At 36.7% G+C, this 22,788-nt stretch overlaps 1 protein-coding gene across 1 annotated transcript in view; it reads right to left on the bottom strand.

Moving 5' to 3' along the window:
- Positions 1-2,200: 2,200 nt before the first annotated feature.
- LOC137626507 (synaptotagmin-15-like) overlaps positions 2,201-22,788 on the bottom strand; it is a 32,211-nt gene continuing 11,623 nt past the window's right edge. The window contains exons 3-9 of the mRNA XM_068357544.1: positions 21,982-22,143; positions 16,834-17,044; positions 13,758-13,851; positions 11,200-11,385; positions 9,034-9,144; positions 4,609-4,810; positions 2,201-2,654 (exon numbers count right to left, since the gene is read on the bottom strand). Of these exons, the coding sequence (XP_068213645.1) occupies positions 2,527-2,654; positions 4,609-4,810; positions 9,034-9,144; positions 11,200-11,385; positions 13,758-13,851; positions 16,834-17,044; positions 21,982-22,143 (1,094 nt within the window). The 3' untranslated portion in view covers positions 2,201-2,526. The remainder of the gene's footprint in view (positions 2,655-4,608; positions 4,811-9,033; positions 9,145-11,199; positions 11,386-13,757; positions 13,852-16,833; positions 17,045-21,981; positions 22,144-22,788) is intronic.

The raw sequence follows: 22,788 nt of genomic DNA, 5'->3' as shown, positions 1-22,788 counted from the left end.
ACGGAAGGTTTGTTAGTATGGGAACAAAATAAATCATGCTTATAAAATTTCTCAAACTGAATTGATATTTATACCCGTAAACAGTTTCCACTCGAGTGCTCAAATAGATTAGGCGGGAGATGATACCCGACAAAGATATATATGGATAAGGCGACATTGTCCTCTGTGACTACAGATGCCAGATGCACGACGAGACTCTGGATATATCATAATGTTTGTATATAGTATATTTGTTCAGATGGAAAAGAACCAGACGAGTTACTCCCTGCTATTTGATCTCTTTCTAAGACCTCAAAACTTGCAGAAACTAAGCCTTTCTTTGGAAGTTTGACTAGACATTCAGTTCTATGGCAAGGGGATTTAAATTCAGCCTACTGAAATGAATAAATACAGCATTTACAACAGACACATACTGTAAGTGGAAAATAATGCTTTCTTCTGGATCCATGTATGACACACAGATGGGCAAAGGTATAAACTTAAAAGTTTGACATGTAAGAATAAGGTCTTCACCTCAACTACACATATTCTCTACTTAAACAAATCATTGTACATATGCAAACACAGTATATATTTATTTCTATTCTATTAAAACTATACTCATATAGAGAACATATATTGCGAAGTCTCGATTTCTGTTCAAGAGGTTCCAGCCTAACAAGGGGTGACTCGTCGGAGATGATGAGAAAGAAACGATTAAAACGCGGTCTACGATCTACCTTGTCACTGCTTTTGTACAAACACGCAACTCTGTGCAAGATATGTTAAAGACCAGCCGAGCCCAATCCCTAGCCCTCTGTAACCATTCTATTTTGAAAAGACATTAGTCGCAGTCAGCTAAAGAGTGAAGGAAAGCTCAGTAGTTGAGGAAAGTACTAATACAGACATCTTGAAATTTGTTTCCCGATGACTTCGGACACTGCGATAAACACGTTGCTGTGTTGTTTCTCTCCGCATCTACATATCTGTATGATTTTCTTTCAGTATCTTATATCAGACTTCGAGAAGCACTGACTTCACATAATGAAATGATTTAGAAATATTTACTATAAGAGCTTTCTTATCTTGACATCCTGAACTTTCTTTCTAAAAAAAAAAAAACTGCAAGGCCAGCCCTACATAAATTGATTAGCTTTGAGGTGCATTAATAGATTTAGAACAAATCAATAGTTCAACATGCATTGATAGCTCTAGAATGCATTGATGGCTCTAAAATGCATAAATAGTTCCGGCAATCCATTAATAGCACTATAGATGCAATAGAGGAACCAGAATGTGTCCATTTCATAAGGTGCATAAATAGCTCTAAAATTGGATTTTCAACTCTATAATGCCCTAGAAAGCCTCTTTAGCCTTGGAAAGGGATGAATACAGCTCTAAAATGCCATAACAACCCTGTCATTTAAGTAAAAACTTAGAATCTCTAACAAATTCTCTAACCTATGGTCTTTACGTTTTGGATATCTTTGTCTCTACAATGAAAACTAATGTCTACACATCTACAACACCACTTTTACATGGGTATAATTCATCACCTACGGAACATCGTCGTGTTCTTGTTTATGCTAGTTCAAGGGGGATTACACGCCTGCCTAGGAGTCTTCAATGAGTATATTTCAGGAAATTCTTATATATTTTCCGCTACGTCCGTTGCTATCTCTACTTGCACTACAGTACATTCGATATCGAAGGATGGCTTCTCTCGTTGACCTAAGTGTGACGTTGACTCCTTGGCCGCCTCAGTTGTAGAACCAAAAGAACATTCTATGGACTGAAGGCTCCAAGAGATACAGGCTAGGTAGACAAGCGACTATCGAGCAACAGTTCCTCTACATAGATGTGTTCACTACACACCATCTATATCTACAGCATTCTCCTTATCTTTCTGGGGTAAACAGCTGATAATTAATATGGGCCTTAGCATCTGCTGTTCCTAAACAATGGAGATACTGAACACACTATTATACTGACATTATAATTCATGGAATGTCCGCTCATCATGTTCATTTGAACAAAAATAAGAAATACTGTATGACAGAAATTCTCTGAAGATAAAAATGAATTTTACCTTAAGTACTGAACGTAAAAGATACTGAATTCTATTTGAAGTATTACTAAAACATAGTTTTACCAAAACACTTGGAAACATAAGTACGAACAATACAACTACATAACTAAGGAATGGATTAAATCAGACAAGTATTAGTCTAAATGTAATGCTGACAAAAATACTCTTTTATAAATGCTCTAAGAATCAGCTGTTTACCACAATGAGGACAACTATATATACTGTAAACGTATGATATGATTAATAGGCAGAACCACGTAGACACTGATGAGCATCAATATTTTCATTTAACATTCAGGTCTGGTGACACGGCGTGGGTTCTTTCACTTTCAGACTTGCTTGTAAGAGGAGACTAGCATTTATTCATAACTGAAGTGTAGGCTTTGCTCAGTAAGTGGTTGCGAAGAATAGGAGGATACGACTTCTCTACGAACGAGAGAGTACGACAGTACGGGCCATTACTCCGTAAGAGGATGCCAATACTGTATGGCTTCTTTGGGGGTCGACAAGACTTCGTTCCAGTGGTTCAGCCCCCGTCCTCTGGCGAACATGAAGGACCCGATGACGATGCGGCCCACTACGCGACCTGCAATGTTCCGAGAGAAATGACGAGGATTGATCAAGGATTGATATTTCTCAAATAAATTCAAGTTAAGTGAAGCTATGTACTGTGAATAGTATAACAGTTTAACTTTACACTTTCCATCCCACTTTAGCATTTTAACGAGCAGCTTTGTTAACCCTTTTACCACCAAAGGACGTACTGGTACGTTTCACAAAACTCATCCCTTTACCACATGGACGTACCGGTACGTCCTTGCAAAACACTGCTATTTACATTTTTTTTTTTTCATATTTATGATAATTTCATAAGAAAATTCAGGCATTTTTCCAAGAGAATGAGACCAACCTGACCTCTCTATGACAAAGATTAAGGCTGTTAGAGTAATTTAAAAAAAATATACTGCAAAATGTGTTCGAAAAAAATAACCCCTGGGGGTTAAGGGTTGGAAATTTCCAAATAGTCTGGGGGTAAAAGGGTTAAGTGAAAAAGCTATGTACTGTGAATAGAATAACAGTTTAATTTTACACTTTCTATCCCACATTAGCATTTTAACAAACAGCTTTGTTAATACTCCACTAATTGTCATTTGGACTTGTGGGTTTTCAAGACAAGCAAGAATCATACCTATAGTCGTATTCAGAGAGACATGAAATGTTCCGAGAGAAATGACGAGGATTGATATTTCTCAAATAATTCAAGTTAAGTGAAAAAGCTACGTACTGTGAATAGAATAACAGTTTAACTTTACACTTTCCATCCCACATTATCATTTTAACAAGCAGCTTTGTTAATACTCCACTATAGTCCATTTCTTTTAGCGAGTCATATTTGCATCGACTCGCAGCGGTGCCCTTTTAGCTCGGAAAAGTTTCCTGATCGCTGATTGGTTGGACAAGATAATTCTAACCAATAAGCGACCAGGAAACTTTTCCGAGCTAAAAGGGCACCGTTGCGAGTCGGTGCAAATATGACTCGCTAAAAGAAATGGACTATAGCTAAGTTACAACCCTAGTTGGAAAAGCAGGATGTTATACACCCAAGGGCTGCAACAAGGAAAAACCCAGTGAGTAAAAGAGATAAGGAAATAAATATCCTAAATGAGAAGTAATGAATAATGAATACAAAATATCTTAAGACCAGTAACAATGCTAAAAAAGGCCTGTCATATATAACCCTTGAAGAGAGATGTATGTCAGCCTCTTCAACATAAAAACCTTGGTTGCAAGTTTGAACTTCCGAACTTCTATTGATTCAACTACCCGATTGAGGGTACACTCGGGCACGCTGTTCTGTCTTATTTATCTTCCTCCTGCTTTTTGAAGATTTTTTTTTATGGTTTATATATGAAAGATCTAATTTAATGTTACTATTCTTAGTATATTTCATTCTGATTGTTTATAAATTCTCTTGTTTCTTTATCTCCTTTCCTCACTGGGCTATTTTTCCCTGTTGGAGCCCTTGGGCATAAATTATAGCATCTTGCTTTTCCAGCTATGGTTGTAGCTTAGCTTGTAATAATTATAATAATAATAATAATAATAATAATAATAATAACAATAATAATAATAGACGTCATACATAGCTCATGATGAGAGACTTATGAAAGCCTGTTCAACATAAAAACATTCTCCGCCAGTTTGAATTTCTGAAGTTCTGCCAATTCAACTATCCGATTAGGAAGATCATTCCACATTCTGGTCATAGCTCAAATAAAACATCTAGAATACTGTGTAGGGTACGTGACTTATCAAATTTTCCAATGAGACCTAACTCCTTGAGAGTAATTTCATGAATATCAGAAGACTACATAGAGAAAAGACTCTCTCTTTACCCTTAAGACTACATAAAGGAAAGACTCTCTCTTTACCCTTAAGACTACATAAAGGAAAGACTCTCTCTTTACCCTTAAGACTACATAAAGGAAAGACTCTCTCTTTACCCTTAAGACTACAAAAAGGAAAGACTCTCCATTTACCCTTGGCATTTGAATTGGAGGCCACATGCAACTGGAGCGAGAGGTGGACCCCATCCATTTCCGGAGGAGGTCGGAAGTGGAAGGACTCGTTGTACTGAGGCTCCTCTCCGGCGGCGACAACCGCCGTCTTCTTGGTCTTCACGGCTCGCCTCTGATTCATCAGCGACACCTTCATGTAGGAGACCGACTCGCTGTCGTTCACCTGGAAGAAGAAGAACAAATGTAAAGAACAGTTTTATTTAAAAAAAGGAGAAAGCCTTGTTAAATAATACCAAGAATGATTTTAGAATGATTTATTGTTAATTTGTTCTCATCATTTGTTTATTTCCTTACTTCCTTTCCTAACTGAACTTTAAGGACAGTGAGACAAGCTTCACCAACGACAACTGACAGTTTATTCAAACATACGTGGGAATATAATACAGGGTGAGGACGGAAAAGTAGCATGCGTGCAGGCGCCAATTCGGCTTGAACTAACTGCCAAAATATGTGTGTTTTTACACACGCACAAATACTTGAATTACAAGTCAATAGAAATAGGTAATGAAATAATAAATACATGAAATTGTAGCTCTGAGGGAGCGGAATAAATATATACAGTTAGCCACAGTGTGGCGAAAGGAGAATTTAAATAAAATAGAGAATTTGGTGAAATTGCTGGACGACGGAGGAAGTGATGTACTTACAGGACTATTTTTCCCTATTGGAGCCCTTGGGCTTATAACATCTTGCTTTTCCAACTAGGGTTACAGCTTGGCTAGTAATGATAATAATAATAAGAACAGCCTGTTTAAGCACAAAATGAGAAAAAGTCCTATTATATGATAATAAAGAACACTTTATTTAGTCTAAAAAAAGGAAGAAAGTAGAAAAGAATAGTAAAGAACCTTTTTTTTCAAAACAAAATAAGTGACAAACACTGCGGAACCTTGAAATTGGAGGTGGATGCAAAATATATTACATAATATATATTACAATGCAGGCGAAATTAAATATTCTACCCGGACAATTTGGATGAGAATGCTATAAGCCCAAGGACTCCAACATGAATTTATAGTAAAGAACTCTTTTATAAAATAAAATAAGAAAGTATTTATAAAAAAAAAAGTTAAGAAAGCTGCGGAATCTTAAAATTGAAACAGGATGAAAAATACTTTACAAAATCTAAATTCTGATGAATAAAAACAGAAATATTTGTGGTCAGATGTGATTTAAAGACATCATGACTTCTTCAATGGAGGAAAATCATTAAAAGAAGCATTATGAAAAAAAGAATAAAATAAAAGGTTAAAAAACAATTAGAATTTCAATATTTAAGTTCTGATAAAAAAAAAAAAAAGAGAAATTTGTTACCTAATCATGAATACAACATTGGCTTCAAGATTTCTAATGTCTTATCTCTCTTTTAATATATAATAAAGATAGTTAAATTTGTAATACTGTATATATAAATATCAATACATCAAAGAATAATAATGCATAACCCTTTTACCCCCAAAGGACGTACTGGTACGTTTCACAAAACTCATCCCTTTACCCCCATGGACGTACTGGTACGTCCTTACAAAAAAACTGCTATTTACATTTTCTTTGCGTATTTTTCATAATTCTATGAAAGGTTTAGGCATTTTCCAAAAGAATGAGACCAACCTGACCTCTTTATGACTAAAATTAAGGCTGTTAGAGCAATTTAAAAAATATATATTGCAAAATGTGCTTGAAAAAAAAAATGCCTGGGGGTTAAGGGTTGGAAAGTTCCAAATAGCCTGGGGGTAAAAGGGTGCATAACAGACAAATTTCTCTTCTAAGGCAGATTATATTTCCTTTATATATTTTTTCCGCATCAGCACCCTCTCCTAATCACATAGTATTTTATGACATGCTGTAACCCTTATTGAAAAAGCAGATTGATAAAAATCAAATTTCCTAAATAGGGAAACCAGCCCAAAAAGCAAAACAATTCATATACGGAATGAATAAGCTGGAAACAAAATCATGATGGACAACAAAGGATTTTTGACAAAGGAAAAACTTATTTTTGGGGGGTTAAAATGCTGTCTGGCCTCCAAGGGCTCACACAAGTCCTAAAGAACAGATTATGACGTAGGAAAAATCTATTTTTGGGCTCGAGCCATGTCGTCCTCATGGAAGGTCCCTTCGGCAGCTTCCTACTGTATAATATTTCTGCGAGTGATATTACAAGAGAATTCCCGTAAGGAATCGCGGGGTTCTAACCCCCGGAATGACTATCCGTAGATATCGTATATAATCAGGGACGTATCCTAATATAACCATAGATGTCTGTACCCCCAATAGACTTTACCCAGTCTAGTCAACTAGAGGGAAGTATAAGTGAGGAGCCTTTTACGTGATGTTGCCTAATGGAGGTAGTAGTGTCCGCCCTCCTACATTAGGGTGTACCTTGTGCTAGGCCTGACTAGATACTTAGACTTATACTCAATATTTTTTAGTGAAGCGCAGTTGCACCAACTCACATGGTTTCCCTGTTAGCTCGGAAAAGTTTCCTAATCGCTGATTGGGTGGACAAAATACTTCTAACCAATCAGCTGGTGGGAAACTTTTCCAAGTTAAAAGAGCAGACCTGCGAATCAGTACAAATGCGCCTCATTAAAAAAAAAAGAGCATAGTGTTGTATTCTTCCAATCTCATCTTATCTGGCCATTGGGAGGATATGCAAGAGTTAAGTAAAGCAACAACTTTGATAATTCTTTCTAATTTGAACATGTATTAAACCTGGTTAGGCTCACTGGAGTTGATCTCATCGCATGACTTGTGAAACCATGTGGTTATATAAGTGGTCTGCAGACCGTTTCCTGCGTTGCGGTGTTCTGTCTTGGTACAATGTGTTTTCATTTGAATCATTTCAACGACAGATGTATGAAATGAAGCCTAACTGCATCCGAGTCGGATGTTGTAACCCGGCTAACCCTAGATGGGGTCCCGAGTGTTGTCAAGTACATAGTGAATGTTCTGCTGTTTGGGGGAAGGGCTTGGGAGCTTGATAGATGTGGAAATGAGGTAAAATAAGCAAGATATATAACAGGTATAGTAAACTGTAAAACAAGACTCAATATACAGTACACTATACGTAAAGGATGGATACATACATACATACATATACCAAGGCACTTCCTCCAATTTTGGGGGGTAGCCGACATCAACAAATGAAACAAAAACAAAAAAGGGGACCTCTACTCTCTACGTTCCTCCCAGCCTAACAAGGGGCTCGACCGAGTTCAGCTGGTACTGCTAGGGTGCCACAGCCCAGCCTCCCCCGTTATCCACCACAGATGAAGCTTCATAATGCTGAATCCCCTACTGCTGCTACCTCCGCGGTCATCTAAGGCATCGGAGGAAGCAGCAGGAAAGTAAATATCATACTAGCCCTAAATGAAAAATCTTTAATATTCTTTATATTTTATATAATGAAATACAAAGAAGTAACCCTAAAAGATTTAAGTATATTTAAACTCAAATCTGTAATGACTTTCTGTGACGGAATCACCTGAAATTTAATAATTTGATAGGGTACTGTACCTAATAATTCATTTTTCAGTGAGAGATTTGTTCAATTAAATCAATTAAAAGGAAAGAAATCAAAAGATGCTATTTTGAATATCTAATTTTCAAGGCACTTAACGAGGAGTATTTAGTTAAGAGGTCAAATGAATATTACTTTCAAACTTGGTGCAATGTAGTATTGTGAGCCGAAAGGATGCATTTGGATTTTTTAGCATTTAAATTGACCCTGATTATTAATTTTGAACTTTTTCAACTTCAAAAGTTCAACGATGAATGATCTACTTTATCAAGTAGACTAAAAATTACATAACCCAAAGTTAAAAGGAACAGAAAACCATATTAATCTCTGCCTGGCAATCTATTGGGCTGGAAATCAAGACCCGCCCAAGCGTGATAGTTTCTTGAAGTGTCCGCAACCTCGCCATTCTTGTGAGCTGGGGATAAAGGGTTAAGGAAAGCCTATAGATCTACCTGCTGACTCATCAACAGCCATTGCCTGGCCCTCCCTGGTCCAAGCTTGATAAAGATGGCTTGGTGCTGATCATATATGGCTAGTCTCTAAGGGCGTTGCCTGTCCCTTGCCTCCGTCATTCATGAGTGACCTTTAAACCTTTAGGACCTTTGAAGAGCTTCCTACTGCCTACGCCATTCATGAGCAACCTTTAGGCCGGGAACACACTAGCGACTCTGTGGCGCCACAAAGCCACGCCAAGCCTGTGGCGGGGATGAGCGACAGAGCCACAGTCGCTAGTTTGCGCGGCAAAACTTGAAAACAATGGAAACCTATGGGAGACCGCATCCCCGCCACACGATGCTGTGGCTTTGTGGCGCCACAGAGTCGCTAGTGTGCTCCCGGCCTTAGACCTTCGAAGAGCTTCCTACCTTGATTCCTTTAGCCTGGAAGACGGTGATAGTGAGACGATGGAGGTGGTCATTGTAAGTCAAGGAGACTAGGACCTCTCCTAATTCCGTGGATGTGGTGCATTCTTCTTCCTGCGAATAAAGGATACGATAGAGGGACTAAACACGAGGTAAGTTGGATGAACAACCCAAATAATCTACTCTATCTATCATATAAAAGTTTTATAAGCTGCAATTGTATTTTAATCTACTGATTTTAACAAATTCTGAGATCAAATAAAAGTTTTCTAGGCTGCAAATGTATCACATGGCGTAAGAGTTGAATTGGAAAGTCATATGAGAATTAATACATTGAAATACAGTACAGTACATTGCTTCTAAACATACATACAATATACTGTAATAATGTTGTATATTAATTTATGTATGCATCTACATATCAACCAATAGAAGGTATATGATACTATCTTGATGTATTCAATACTAAACGCTTTACACAGTAATGAGTTTCGAGGGCACCTGTTTTTGAACGAACGTTCCAAACTCGTAAATACAATATTCATTCAGTCTCATTCAATTTCAAATATGCAAATCCTATATCATGAAGAAAAAGAAATATAAAAGTTTTATAAGTAGTACTTGTACTATTATTATAATTATTATTACTTGCTAAGCTACAACCTTAGTTGGAAAAGCAGGATGCTATAAGCCCAAGGGGTCCAAGAGGGAAAAAATAGCACAGTGAGGAAAGGAAATAAGGGAAAACTACAAGAGACGTTTAACTACAATAATAACATTGAAATAAATCTTTCATATATAAACTATAAAAACTTCAAAATAACAAGAGGAAGAGAAACAAGATAGAATAGTATGCCCGAGTGTACCCTCAAGGAAGCGAACTCTAACCCAAGACAGTGGAAGACCATGGTACAGAGGATATGGCACTACCCAAGACTAGAGAACAAGCGAAGAGAGAGATGAAGTTGTAAACCAGACATGGGTAAATAATTTTTTCTTTATTGTACCATCTTTATTAAGTAAAATCCTATAAAATCATGGCCCTGTAGATGAAACAAGAAACTAATTTTCCTCTAAGACTGCTCTCTCTCTCTCTCTCTCTCTCTCTGTTAATTTCCTATAAGAATATACTGTATCCATATTTCACTTTTAATTTATTTTCATGGTAGAGGTTCTTAAACTTTTCCCCAACTATATCCTAGACTCATTAAACTATTGAACCCTATTTTTGGTAACCTGACAATGAATTTAGAAGTTATCAATAAGACTTAACTAATCTCAATTGAAATAAAGTCTGTTGAGATTACATAGACTTCATTATATATTCTTCTATACCAATCATACTCTCTCACTTAATGCAGTATTTCAAATAAAACTACTTTAGCTTTCTACAAAACATTATAAAAGACTTGCTGTCAATCTTGAGGGTTTGTATACCCTAAGTTAAGAACTCCTGCTCTGTTTTACTCTGCAACTATATAAATTAACAAAACAATATACAGCCAGTGAATAATATGATATATGAGATTTACCTTTATCTGTAGTTATTTTTTGGACACGAAGACATACTGTACTTATTTTTATATGATTATAAGGTTATCTAAAGAAAATGGTCAGTTTAACTTTCTACGGTACTGCCAAGCTAAGTGTTTTTTGAGTATCCAAGAGGGACACTACAATTTTAATACATTAGCCTAATAACTTTGTCTATACAGCAACTCCAATATATAGCCAGTGAATAATATGATATATGAGATTTGCCTTTATCTGTAGTTATATTTTGGACACAAGGAAATACTCATTTTCATATGATTAAAAGGTATCTAAAAAAAGGCTGGCTTAACTGCCTACAGCAGTGAAAAGCTAAGTTTTGAGTATCCAAGAGACATCACAATTTATCATATTAACCTAACAACTTGGTCTATACAGCAACTCCAATACCCTGTATATAGCTAGAGAATAATATTATATATGAGATTTGCCTTTATCTGTAGTTATGATTTGGACGTAAGGAAATACTCATTTTTATATGATTAAAAGGTATCTAAAAAAAAAGGTTAGCTCAACTGCCTACAGCAATGCCAAGCTAAGTGTTGAGTATCCAAGACACTACAATTTAATATATTAGCTTAAGAACTTAGTCTATACAGCAACTCGTCATTAACCAACCCGTGTTAAATCTCGCACAAGGACGTTGTTAGTATTGGGCGTAGGGGAAGCGACTGCAGCAGCCGAGTCCGCCAGGATCTGCGACAAGGGGAAAGTCACGTGGCCAATCGCAGGCTGGCGCTTGTGGCGTCCGCCGTCAAACACGCTCACTCGTAGGGTCCGTTCCTCGATGCATCGGAGGGGAATCTGTAAAATAAGAGGAAATTAGGGAAGAAAAATAAAGTCTTTTAATGTTTTTTATAAATATTTCTTACAATTTACTCTTATTCTAAATAAAATTGTAAACATATTCATGTGCAATCATTTCCTCCACTTCCACAGAGTGGAAGAGTGGAAATTAGGGAAAAACCAAATCTTTTTAATGTTTTTTATAAATATTTCTCACAATTTACTCTTTTTCTAAATCAAATTGTAGACATATTTATGTGCAATCATTTCCTCCACTTCCACAGAGTGTAAGATCAATAAATAAACTCTGTGAGAATAAGATTAAAGAAGATTCAGTATCAGATACCAAATGAGAGTTTAGTAAAGCTGTTTTTGTTCAGTACATGTACTGGTTACCATTAATGAATGACAGGCAATTATATATCGCTTACTGATAACTTGCTCAGTGAAGCAAATTTGTATCTGGGTCACTATTGATGAATGACAGGCAATTAAACATCGCTTATTTCTTATGAATCTGGGTCATGTTAGGTATTGACTGTGCGATTCCCAGTGAATGATAGTTCTGTTTATTTAGGTTTGGTGTTAGTTCATGGGAAAGAGATGTTAGACCTCTTCCATGACCTTCCTCGGGAGGAGTAACTTCAACTAATATCTCTCAGTATTAGAATCTACTACATTATCAGCCTAACTTAAAAAGGCATAGAGCATACTGAGAGAAGGCAGGTAATACGACTATTTCTAAGTAAATTGTATTTTTCCTAACGTACTTACCAAGGACCAATTTTATAGGAGGACCCTTGAGCTTGCTAGCTTCGCGACCAGAATTTCCCCCCCTAAACAGGGTTATAACCCCCAAACCCACTCTAAATATAATAGAATTAGATGTGCTTGAACCCGTACCATTTCCATTTTAAAACTTTGAAGATTACCTTAAATTTCAATGATTCACTCAAAATCTATAATGATTTTTAGGGGTCAAATACATCTATACTACCAGAAGTTCAAATTCTTTGAGGCTCTTTTTACTTAGCTTTCATTTCATCCTTTCTGAAGGATATTTTGAATTTGTTAGATAGAGTGCAAAGTTTTATAGCTTTACGGTATGTTCTGTTTTGGACGGTATACTAAATTTGGGATACCGATAGTCACATTTCATTGTTGAGACCTAAAATCTATACAAGAGTACATCTAGGTTCCGACATGAACTATCTATGGGTGATGTGCTGAGTCAGCTAGTAAGTCAGATTAAGCTAGCCCTATACCAGCATGAGCCCTTGTTACTAAAGCAGCCCATAGCCTGAGTCAGGGTGAGCAAGATCAGAGTTAACAAGCAATAAAGAAAGGAGCTTGGAAGTTAATGATGAAAATAATTAAGGAGAGTGAAATCAACCCTAAGATGAGTAGCAAAAGAAATAAATTAAATATGCCAATGGCAAAGGTGATGATAAGAAGTAGGAGGACGTAGAACGGAAGCCTTGCATACGGAACTGAAAATAGCAGGATGTTCCTCTTGATTAGAAAACACCATTTGAGTTAGTTGTCCTCTAAGAAGTTCCAGAGAAACAAAATATGGTGCTACTTTAGCGTGGTCTACCGCACTTTAGTGTGAGATCTACCTCCCGTTACCACTTTAGTATGAGGTCCAGCTCCCGTGAGCACTAACGATGACGGCTACCGCTGTTTAATCCTAACCTAACCGTATTCTTTTATATGAGCGGGGAGAGCGGGAGCAACAGGTCACACGGTAGATCTCAGGTTTCACGTGGGTAGACTACATATGGCGGTAGATCTCACGTTAAAGTAGCCCCCAAAATATCATATCTTACATACTGTATTTACAAGCAGCTCTTATACCTTGAGCCTACGCTGGCCTGTAGCTACGCTTATTCTAGAATGACAACAAAGCCCTGCCAAGCAGATTAGTGAAATCTACAGGTTATTTTCACCAATTAGCTTCTTTTTTGGTAGTTCTGCTGATGCCACCTTGGAACCAAATTCTCACCAAACAGGATTTATGCTAGCAAGAAGGGGTTTCTTACTTATTTCTTATGATGGTTTTAAGGTTTTCAGATGTCCCAACATGTGTCAGAATTGGAAAACTTTCCAGTTCATTACAGCCTTTATATATCAATATAGAGCTTATTGTTACTTTCATTGAGTAAATGCATCCATCTCAGTTTTTAACCATTAAGTCAGTTTTGGAGAAACATTATAGATTCTTGAACCTTTATGCCATTTTTGGAGAAACATTACTGATTCTTGAAGAATTAACTGTTATGAAGTGCCAAGGAACAGATCTTCAAGACATAGCTAATGAACTATTCTTAACCACTGGCTATAAATAACCAAGTAATGCTGATTCTAAAAAACGGTTATTTTTTCCTTACGTGAAATCCAAAATGTTCATCAAATACAGGATTGCAAGTCTTCTTCTTCATCTTTGTCTGCAGGTAGCGACGTTCATCGGGTAAGACGCTCAGCCTGCAAGGTAGAACAGGCGTTAGAACACATGCAAGACAAAGTTAAAAGAGACATAAGAACACATGTAAGACAAAGTTAAAACAGACATAAGAACACATGTAAGACAAAGTTAAAACAGACGTAAGATCACACGTAAGACAAAGTTAAAACAGACATAAGAACACATGTAAGACAAAGTTAAAACAGATGTAAGAACACATATAAGACAAAGTTAAAACAGACACAAGAACACATGTAAGACAAAGTTATGAATGTACATAAAAATTACTTTTTAAATAATGTAATATCTTGAGTGGAATGAACTCTTCTTTGCTGTAACACCCTTCCTCAAATCTCTCTCAAAATTAATGACATACAAGAAAACTTTCTTTACTTACATATGCACCCTCCTTACCATGTAACCAATATTACTCTCTTAAATAACCTACAAGAAAGCTAAAACAAAACTGTATACATACATAATCTTAGCCACATATCACTCACTTGGAGACTGGTATGTGAGTATATGAGAACGTGTATAGTTTCAAAACATCCTTCAGAAATGTAGCTTCAATCATTGCTTTCTTATGCATTTCGTCTCATACACAAATTCAGGAAGGAGGATGAACACTGAAACCCAGCCACTGAGGGGGAGCAAGCCAGCCTCAACTTGGTGCCGGTCCCAGGCCCAGGTAAATGGGGAGGGTTGGCGGCAGGAAAGGCATCCGGCCATGAAAAATTAGCCAGAACCATTATGGCTGGTGAAAATTGTTATATAACATACACAAGCCACTAATTGGAAGCCTTTCAAGACTTTTAGATGGTCTTCAAGTGTCTTCAACTCAGATTTCCAGTTCTGCTGTGATACCATTATAAGGACAATCTTTAAGAGTATAAAAGAACTCAACAACTTTCACAGCCATACGATCTGGTTGAGAGTAACCAAAGCTACAAAAGGAAAATAATTTTGTTTCTTTAGATACAATTGCTGAAAGTCTACAGAATATTTTCTTCTTTAGATCAAATTCCTGAAAGTCTTCAGCATACGTCATGCCCGAAAGTCCATAACCTTCCAAGATTTTCCAGACATAACTGCCATAGGTGGTGGTTTTGGGGTTTAGACCTTCAACAATAGCCATATTAAAAGAGCATCTTCAATAAGCTTTACTTCAATAAGGCTAGTATTTCTACAATTTGTGTAGGGTACTTGTTTTTTCAAAAGTTTAAATTGTTCATAGAAGAGAATACACCATAATGCTAAAGTAAACAACAATAACTAAACTAAATGAATAACCAACCAAGTCACTAATATGGCTTATCTTCCCAGCATCTAATCCCTTTCATTGCCAATAAACCTCCAGGGTCAACAAGCAATCAATAAACCACCACATGGACGAGAGGGCCTCATCATATCAGTTGCTCCCGTCAACATTAATCTCATCCAGAGATAAGAAGAGACAATTCTGGGGTTCATCATATTCTTTTATCTCAGATGGGAAATCGGATAACGTACTCTTAGGAATACTTTTTCTTCATGTAGGCTACTCTTAGGAGTACTTTTCCTTCACGTAGGCTACTCTTAGGAGTACTTTTTCTTCACGTAGGCTACTCTTAGGAGTACTTTATCTTCACGTACGCTACTCTTAGGAGTACTTTTTCTTTACGTAGGGTACTCTTAGGAGTACTTTTTCTTTACGTAGGGTACTCTTAGGAGTACTTTTTCTTTACGTAGGGTACTCTTAGGAGTACTTTTTCTTTACGTAGGGTACTTTAGGAGTACTTTTTCTTTACGTAGGGTACTCTTAGGAGTACTTTTTCTTTACGTAGGGTACTCTTAGGAGTACTTTTTCTTCACGTAGGCTACTCAAAGGAGAACTTTTTCTTCACGTAAGCTACTCTTAGGAGTACTTTTTCCTCACGTAGGCTACTCTTAAAAGTACATTTTCTCCACATAGTCTAATCTTAGGAGTAATTTTCTTCCTAAAAGATTTTTCATAAGCTACTACAATTCATCATTCTGTACGTCTCGCTGGAATATCTTTCTAATCGCAGACGTTAATAGACGCAACAATCTGGAACCCCTTTTCTTGCCATGACCTGAGTAAGGAAAGAGAGACAAGGTAGGGTGAAACAAAATGGGGGTTAACCCCCAAAAAAGAAAGTGACAGACCTGGCTCTGGAAGAAAGGAAGGCTATAAATGAGAAAGCAGAAATAGGTAGAGATGTAAATTTAGAACCAAATGTTACTGAAGTGGCCTGATAGGAGTTCTAGAATTCTCTTGAGCTAAGGGGAACACTAAATAGGACTGTATCTATAAAGAAAACCCAGGAGGACTTCCCGTCCTTCTTGTCCCTGACAGGAGGGGGCTGCTGTTTAGACACCTTCGTCTTTGCTGCCGGAGCCGGTTCCGATGTCCTAGGCTGACGAGGCTGTTGTTGTTGAGGCGCTGGAGGCTTGTAGGGTAGATAATCCACATTGGGACAAGAAAATGAAAACTAAGAGAAGAGGTAAAGCCAGGGCCATAGGCTTGACAACTTGCCTCAAGATTCACTCAAGTGAAGCAGTATGACCCAAGAGGTAACACCTTAAAATATAAAAGCAATATTCCAAGCAGGACAGATAAGGTCATCGCATAGCGTCCATATAACTTTACTGTCCTGGAGAGATGAGGTAGGCATTGGGTTTCAATATGTTTATATGCTGAGTCATCAGCAGCCATTGCCTGGACCTCCCTGCTTCTCACTTTGGTATAGAGGAGGCGTGAGCAGCATTTAATTCTTATTGAAGTAAAAACACCCATGATTTTCTGGTCCCTCCTACATGTCTTTACACCAAATCCTCCATATATACCACTTCTCTGACTATCTGTTCCCTCCTCATCCCTACACATTAAATATCAAAATTATACAAATCTCTGAGATCTCAAACACTGAATATGTTCTCCGATGGAAAATCTCTTAATGTGTATTGTACGGACGAGAAGGCCACTCGTTCTTACTCACCTTACGTAAGGATCGCAAGCGTTGGTTGAGCCGAATGTCCGAGAGGGCAAGTTCTTGATCCTAAGCAGTCCAACCTGAAGCTTCTCCGTGTTGCTGTGGTAGTGGAGCGTCAGGAATACTCTTCCGAGGTGTCCAGGCGGGTATGAACCGGGGTCATCCAAATGGTCCGGGATCCGGTACAGCTCGGGGTTCAGTGTGCCCAGGCTATAACCTGTAAGAGTGGAAGGAGTTGATGATATATACACTAGCATGAAGAGGGGAAGGAGTTGATGATGTATACCCTAGCATAAAAAGCGGAAGGAGTTGATGATGTTTACCCTAGCATAAAGAGCGGAAGGAGTTGATGATGTATACACTAGCATGAAGAGTGGAAGGAGTTGATGATGTATACACTAGCATGAAGAGCGGAAGGAGTTGATGATGTATACACTAGCATGAAGAGGGGAAGGAGTTGATGATGTATACACTAGCATGAAGAGCGGAAGGAGTTGATGATGTATACACAAGCATGAAGAGGGGAAGGAGCTGATGATGTATATACAAGCATACTTCCAGCAATTGTTTAATAATCTCAAAGTTGCATTTTAAATTTTACACTAGTATGATGTTCTAATGTCACGTATTTTGCACAGAATGAACTTTATCAGTAATATTCAAGTTTCCTGCATGAATGATTTCCATATTTTTTCCCTACGCAAAATGACAAAGTGATGTCTACATTAGTCAAAAAAAAATAAAACAAACAGATGTGAGACAATTATTGTAACCACGTCATCTAGGTGTCTTCCATATAAAAAGAACATTTATTAATTGAAAAAACATAAATAAATGCGAGAGAGAATGATCAAATTCCGGCCATAATTTACTTTCTGTAATTATTTTAACTTTACAATACAGTGCATCACAAGTCATAATAATAATTATAGTCAATTTTTTTTACGAGGCAGATTCGCACCGACTCGCAGAGGTGCCCTTTTCGCTCGGAAAAGTTTCCTTATCGCTGATTGGTTAGAATTATCTTGTCCGACCAATCAGCGATCAGGAAACTTTTCCGAGCTAAAAGGGCACCCCTGCGAGTCGGTGCAAATCTGCCTCGCTAAAAAAAAATGACTATATATAAATATTCTGTGCCTTTTTCGCTAGGAAAAGTTTCCTGATTGCTGATTGGTTAGAAATATCTCGTCCAACCAATCAGCGATCAGGAAACTTTTCCGAGCTAGAAGGGCACCGCTGCGAGTCGGGGCAAATTTGCCTCGCTAAAAAAAATTGACTATATATAAATATTCTGGCTGTAAATTACATCAAAACACAATTCATAAGTCAGACCTTGCAGGTGAAAGTCTAGTTAGAAAGCATTTACAAATGGAAGTGTCTTGTCACAGTGAAAGTAAGTGAAAGTAGATCTTAAAAAAGGAGGAAAGTATGAAAACACTAAACATACTACAAACATAATTTTAGTTTAAATGTGTACACATATTTGTCTTTGTATTTCACATCAATGTTTTGAAATTCAAGGTTAAAACTGTATTGGAGTGTGTGGAATTAAGTTGAAGTATCATTGCACTTGAAATTTTTAGAAGAAAAAAAAAACAAACATCACCTTTATTTGCCACAAATACTACACCAGTGGCGTAATTCTAGTGACAAGATACTTAAAAATACTAGAAAAACCTACATAAGGGTTATATTTACAAATATTTTTAAGTAAATAAATCCATAGAGTTTAGGGTCTCCTAATATCCACGGACTTCCTTATTCGGGGATAGCGGGTAGAACATATTATCCATGGCGAAGAATTGAAAACTCCAACATGAGTCTGCTATTGAACATCTCAGATCTTTGAAAATGTATATCTATGGTTAGGGAATTTTTCAATGGGTATATTTGTATGGAACAAGGGATACATACACTGGCTATATCTCCAAAAGTGAAAAAAAACAGATTCTGAAACATTCAAAAGAAAGGAGCAAGCTGTATAGTTGACAATATCGGGTTACGTATGGTACGACTTATACTCTTTGGTTTCAAGGCGCAAGAAATGGCACAAGTCTTCAGTATTGAATCAGATTCTGAAGCATAATCAAGATAAAGTTATGTTCATTGGTATTACAGACAAAGGGACAAGCTGTTTAGTTGATGACATCAGGTTAGGTACAATGGGGAGACTTATACTTTTTGGTTTCAGAATGCAAGAAGAGGCACAAGTCTTACTATCTTTGCTGGCAGTATACAAAAAAATGAATCCTGTTTTATGGTCATGGAGTCAAAGAATAGAAAATTAGTTAGTAGTATGGTTTTCAGTGTTATATAGTTCATAATGTTATTGTTGTCCAGACAAAAGAAGTATCAAGTCCTGTGGCCCCTGGTGTAAGAGCACCCCAAAAAGGTAAAAAATATTACACAAGACATGTGACCATTGCTGTCAATCAAGGGAGTTTTACTATAGCTTTTTAAATATACAGTCAATTGTACAGTAGCTGTTGTTGGATTTACTGTAGCTTTTGAAATACAGAGTCAGTTGTACAGTAGGTGTTGTACAGTAGGTGTTGTTCAGTCTATAGAAACATGTACATAAAGAATGGGGTTCAGGTCTTTCACTGGAATATCCCAGTTCAACTTCTTAATTCAAGAGAGGTCTTCCCTTTAAGCTGTCTTTAACACAATTCCAGGGGTACTTCACAGAATGAATTTTATCTAAATGGGGGTTACTTCCAAGGCTGAATATCAGCTAAATCTGCATGGGACACATAAAAAACTTGGAATGAAAGTCACAATCTGACAAATAAATATAAAAAATATAGATAAACCGACAAATTCTTCCCTTTAAGCTGTCTTTTACACAATTCCAGGGGGGTACTTCACAGATTATTAGCTAAATGTGCACGGGACAGATATAAAACTTGGAATGAAAATCACAATCTGACAAATATATATATAAAATATGTAAATACACCGAGAAATTCTTCCCTTTGAGTTGTCTTTTACACAATTCCAGGGGGGTACTTCACAGAATATCAGCTAAATGTGCACGAGACATAGATAAAACTTGGAATAAAAGTCACAATCTGGCTAATATATATATAAAATATGTAAATACACCGACCAATTCTTCTCTTTAAGCTGTCTTTTACACAATTCCAGGGGAGTACTTCACAGAATATCAACTAAATGTGCAAGAGACAGATATAAAACTTGGAATGAAATTCACAATCTGGCAAATATATATAAAAAATGTAGATACACCGAAATACACCGAAAAATTCTTCCCTTTAAGCTGTCTTTTACACAATTCCAGGGGGGTACTTCAAAGAATATCAGCTAAATGTACACAGGACAGATATAAAACTTGGAATGAAAGTTACAATCTGGTAAATATATATAAAAAATATGTAAATACACCGAAAAATTCTTCCCTTTCAGCTGTCTTTTACACAATTCCAGGGGGGTACTTCACACAATATCTGCTAAATGTGCAAAGGACAGAGATAAAACTTGGAATGGAACTCACAATCTGACAAATATATATAAAAAATTGTACGTACACCGACAAATCTCAAAAGTGACGTCCCTACCCTTCTCACCTGGGTTGGCAGAAGACCCATCCAGAGTATGGATTGCCATACAAGAGGTACTTCTCCTATACTTCTGATACACTGGACGAACCAAGATAACTTTTGCTTCATTATAGAAGGCAATGATCAAGTGATAACACATGTGGTTAATGCTAATGTCAATATTGAAAAAGGTTTAAAACTTCTGGTTATTTGACTTGTATTTTTTTCAGACATACATAAAGTACGTGTTCTCTCTCTCCTCTCTCTCTCTCTCTTCTTCTCTCCTCTCCTCTCTCTCTCTCCTCTCTCTCTCTCTCTCTAAAATAATCCCTACAACATTGTTATTTGACTTGTATTTTTTCAGACATACATACAATACATATTCATTCTCTCTCTCTCTCTCTCTCTCTCTCTCTCTCTCTCTCTCTCTCTCTCCTCTCTCTTCTCTCTCTCTCTCTCTCTCTCTCTCTCTCTAAAATAATCCCTTCAACATTGCATTTTGTTTTCACTTAAAGATTACAAATTTTCTCTCTCATACTCCTACCAGTCTCTGTCTCTCTCTCTCTCTCTCTCTCTCTCTCTCTCTCTCTCTCTCTCTCTCTCTCTCTCTCTCTCTCTCTCTCTCTCTCAACTTCAAATTGATTATGTGACTTGGATATTTTCAGTCATACATACATACATACATACATATATATATATATATATATTATTATATATATATATATATATATATAGTATATATATATATATATATACATACATACATGCATACATACATACATAAAATGTATGTTTCCATATAGTTGAGGTTACGATAATTATTCATAGTTATTACAGTTACCAAAAAAGGACCAAAATTTTCCTAAACTTCACTGGCTCATCTACAACCTTTAATTAAACTCCTACATTTTTAGACACTTTTAGACACCCATTTAAGGCTAAAAGAATTTTTAGACTTCATACATAATGAGACAAGTCTACGAAATTTATGTTATAATTCTTAATGTAAAGATTGTATTAAATTCTTATTGTTAAAGGGGCCAAAAATTTATGTATTTCGTAATAAAAAAAAGTTATATATTAATTTGAATGATAATTAAAAAAACAATATTAAATATTTTGATAAGTAATGTCAAGATTATATTATAATTCATCGATTATATTATATATTATATTAATTTTTTCCTTTTTATTGATATAATTCGTAAGAAAAAATAATGAACAGTTATAATATATTTTAAATAATAGTTAAAAAAAATATTAAATATTTTGATAAGTAAAATGGCTTGGATATTCTAAATTGTAACATAATAATAACAACAACAACAACAACAACAACAACAACAACAATTATAACAACCTAATATTTGGCACCTTCTAAATTGTACCACAATAACTACAACAAAACTAATAATAATAATAATAATAATAATAATAATAATAATAATAATCATTATAATAATAATGATAATAATAATAATTATAATAATAATAATAATAATAACAACAACAACGACCTAAAATCAACATTATCAACCTAATCAGAAAACCTCCACTTTCCCCCTCCGGAGGATGTACCAAAGCCCCCTCTCACCTTGCAAGGATCTCCTCCGCAGGTCCGTGATGGAACTCCTCCTGTTGTCGGTGGCGTTGGGCTGCGTCCCTGTCGTGTCCAGGGACCCTAAGGACGCCAGGGAGGATGACGAAGGAGAGGCGAAGTCATGCGTTGAGGAAGATCCACTGCTTCCTCCACTCGCTGAAGAAGAGAAGAAAAGTTTTATTATTTGGTGTTGGGGTCCGTGAGCCCCTTCAGTTAGGGGCAGATGGAGTACTGTAAAGGATAGTTAATTTATGCCTACAGTATCCCGTGTGTGGGTACTGTTGGCATAAATCTCCTACATGGTTTTTTTTTCAGTTGTTTTGGTGAGCCGTTGTAAGCCCTCCCTGAAGATGATGAGAAGAAGTTTTATTATTCGGTGTTGGGGCCCGTGAGCCCCTTCAGTTAGGGGCAGATGGAGTACTGTGGAGGGTAGATAAGTCATGCCTACAGTATGCCGTGTGTGAGTAGTGAAGGTATTAATTCCCTAAGTGGTTTTTTGTTGTTGTTTTGGGTGTGCCGTCACAAGCCCTCGGTGAAGATGATGATGATGATGATGAGAAAAAGTTTTATTATTTGGTGTTGGGGTCCGTGGGCCCCTTCAGTTAGGGGCAGATGGAGTACTGTGAAGGGTAGGTAAGTTATGCCTACAGTATCCCGTGTGTGGGGTACTGTTGGCATAAATCTCCTACATGGTTTTTTTTAGTTGTTTTGGTGTGCCGTAGCAAACCCTCCCTAAAGATGATTAGAAAAGTTTTATTATTTGGTGTTGGGGTCCGTGAGCCCCTTCAGTTAGGGGCAGAT

The sequence above is a fragment of the Palaemon carinicauda genome, chromosome 34 (assembly GCF_036898095.1).
Source record: "Palaemon carinicauda isolate YSFRI2023 chromosome 34, ASM3689809v2, whole genome shotgun sequence".
Classification (NCBI taxonomy): domain Eukaryota; kingdom Metazoa; phylum Arthropoda; class Malacostraca; order Decapoda; family Palaemonidae; genus Palaemon; species Palaemon carinicauda.
The sequence above is the reverse complement of the archived record's forward strand: the minus strand, read 5'-3'. Positions and strand labels throughout refer to the sequence as shown.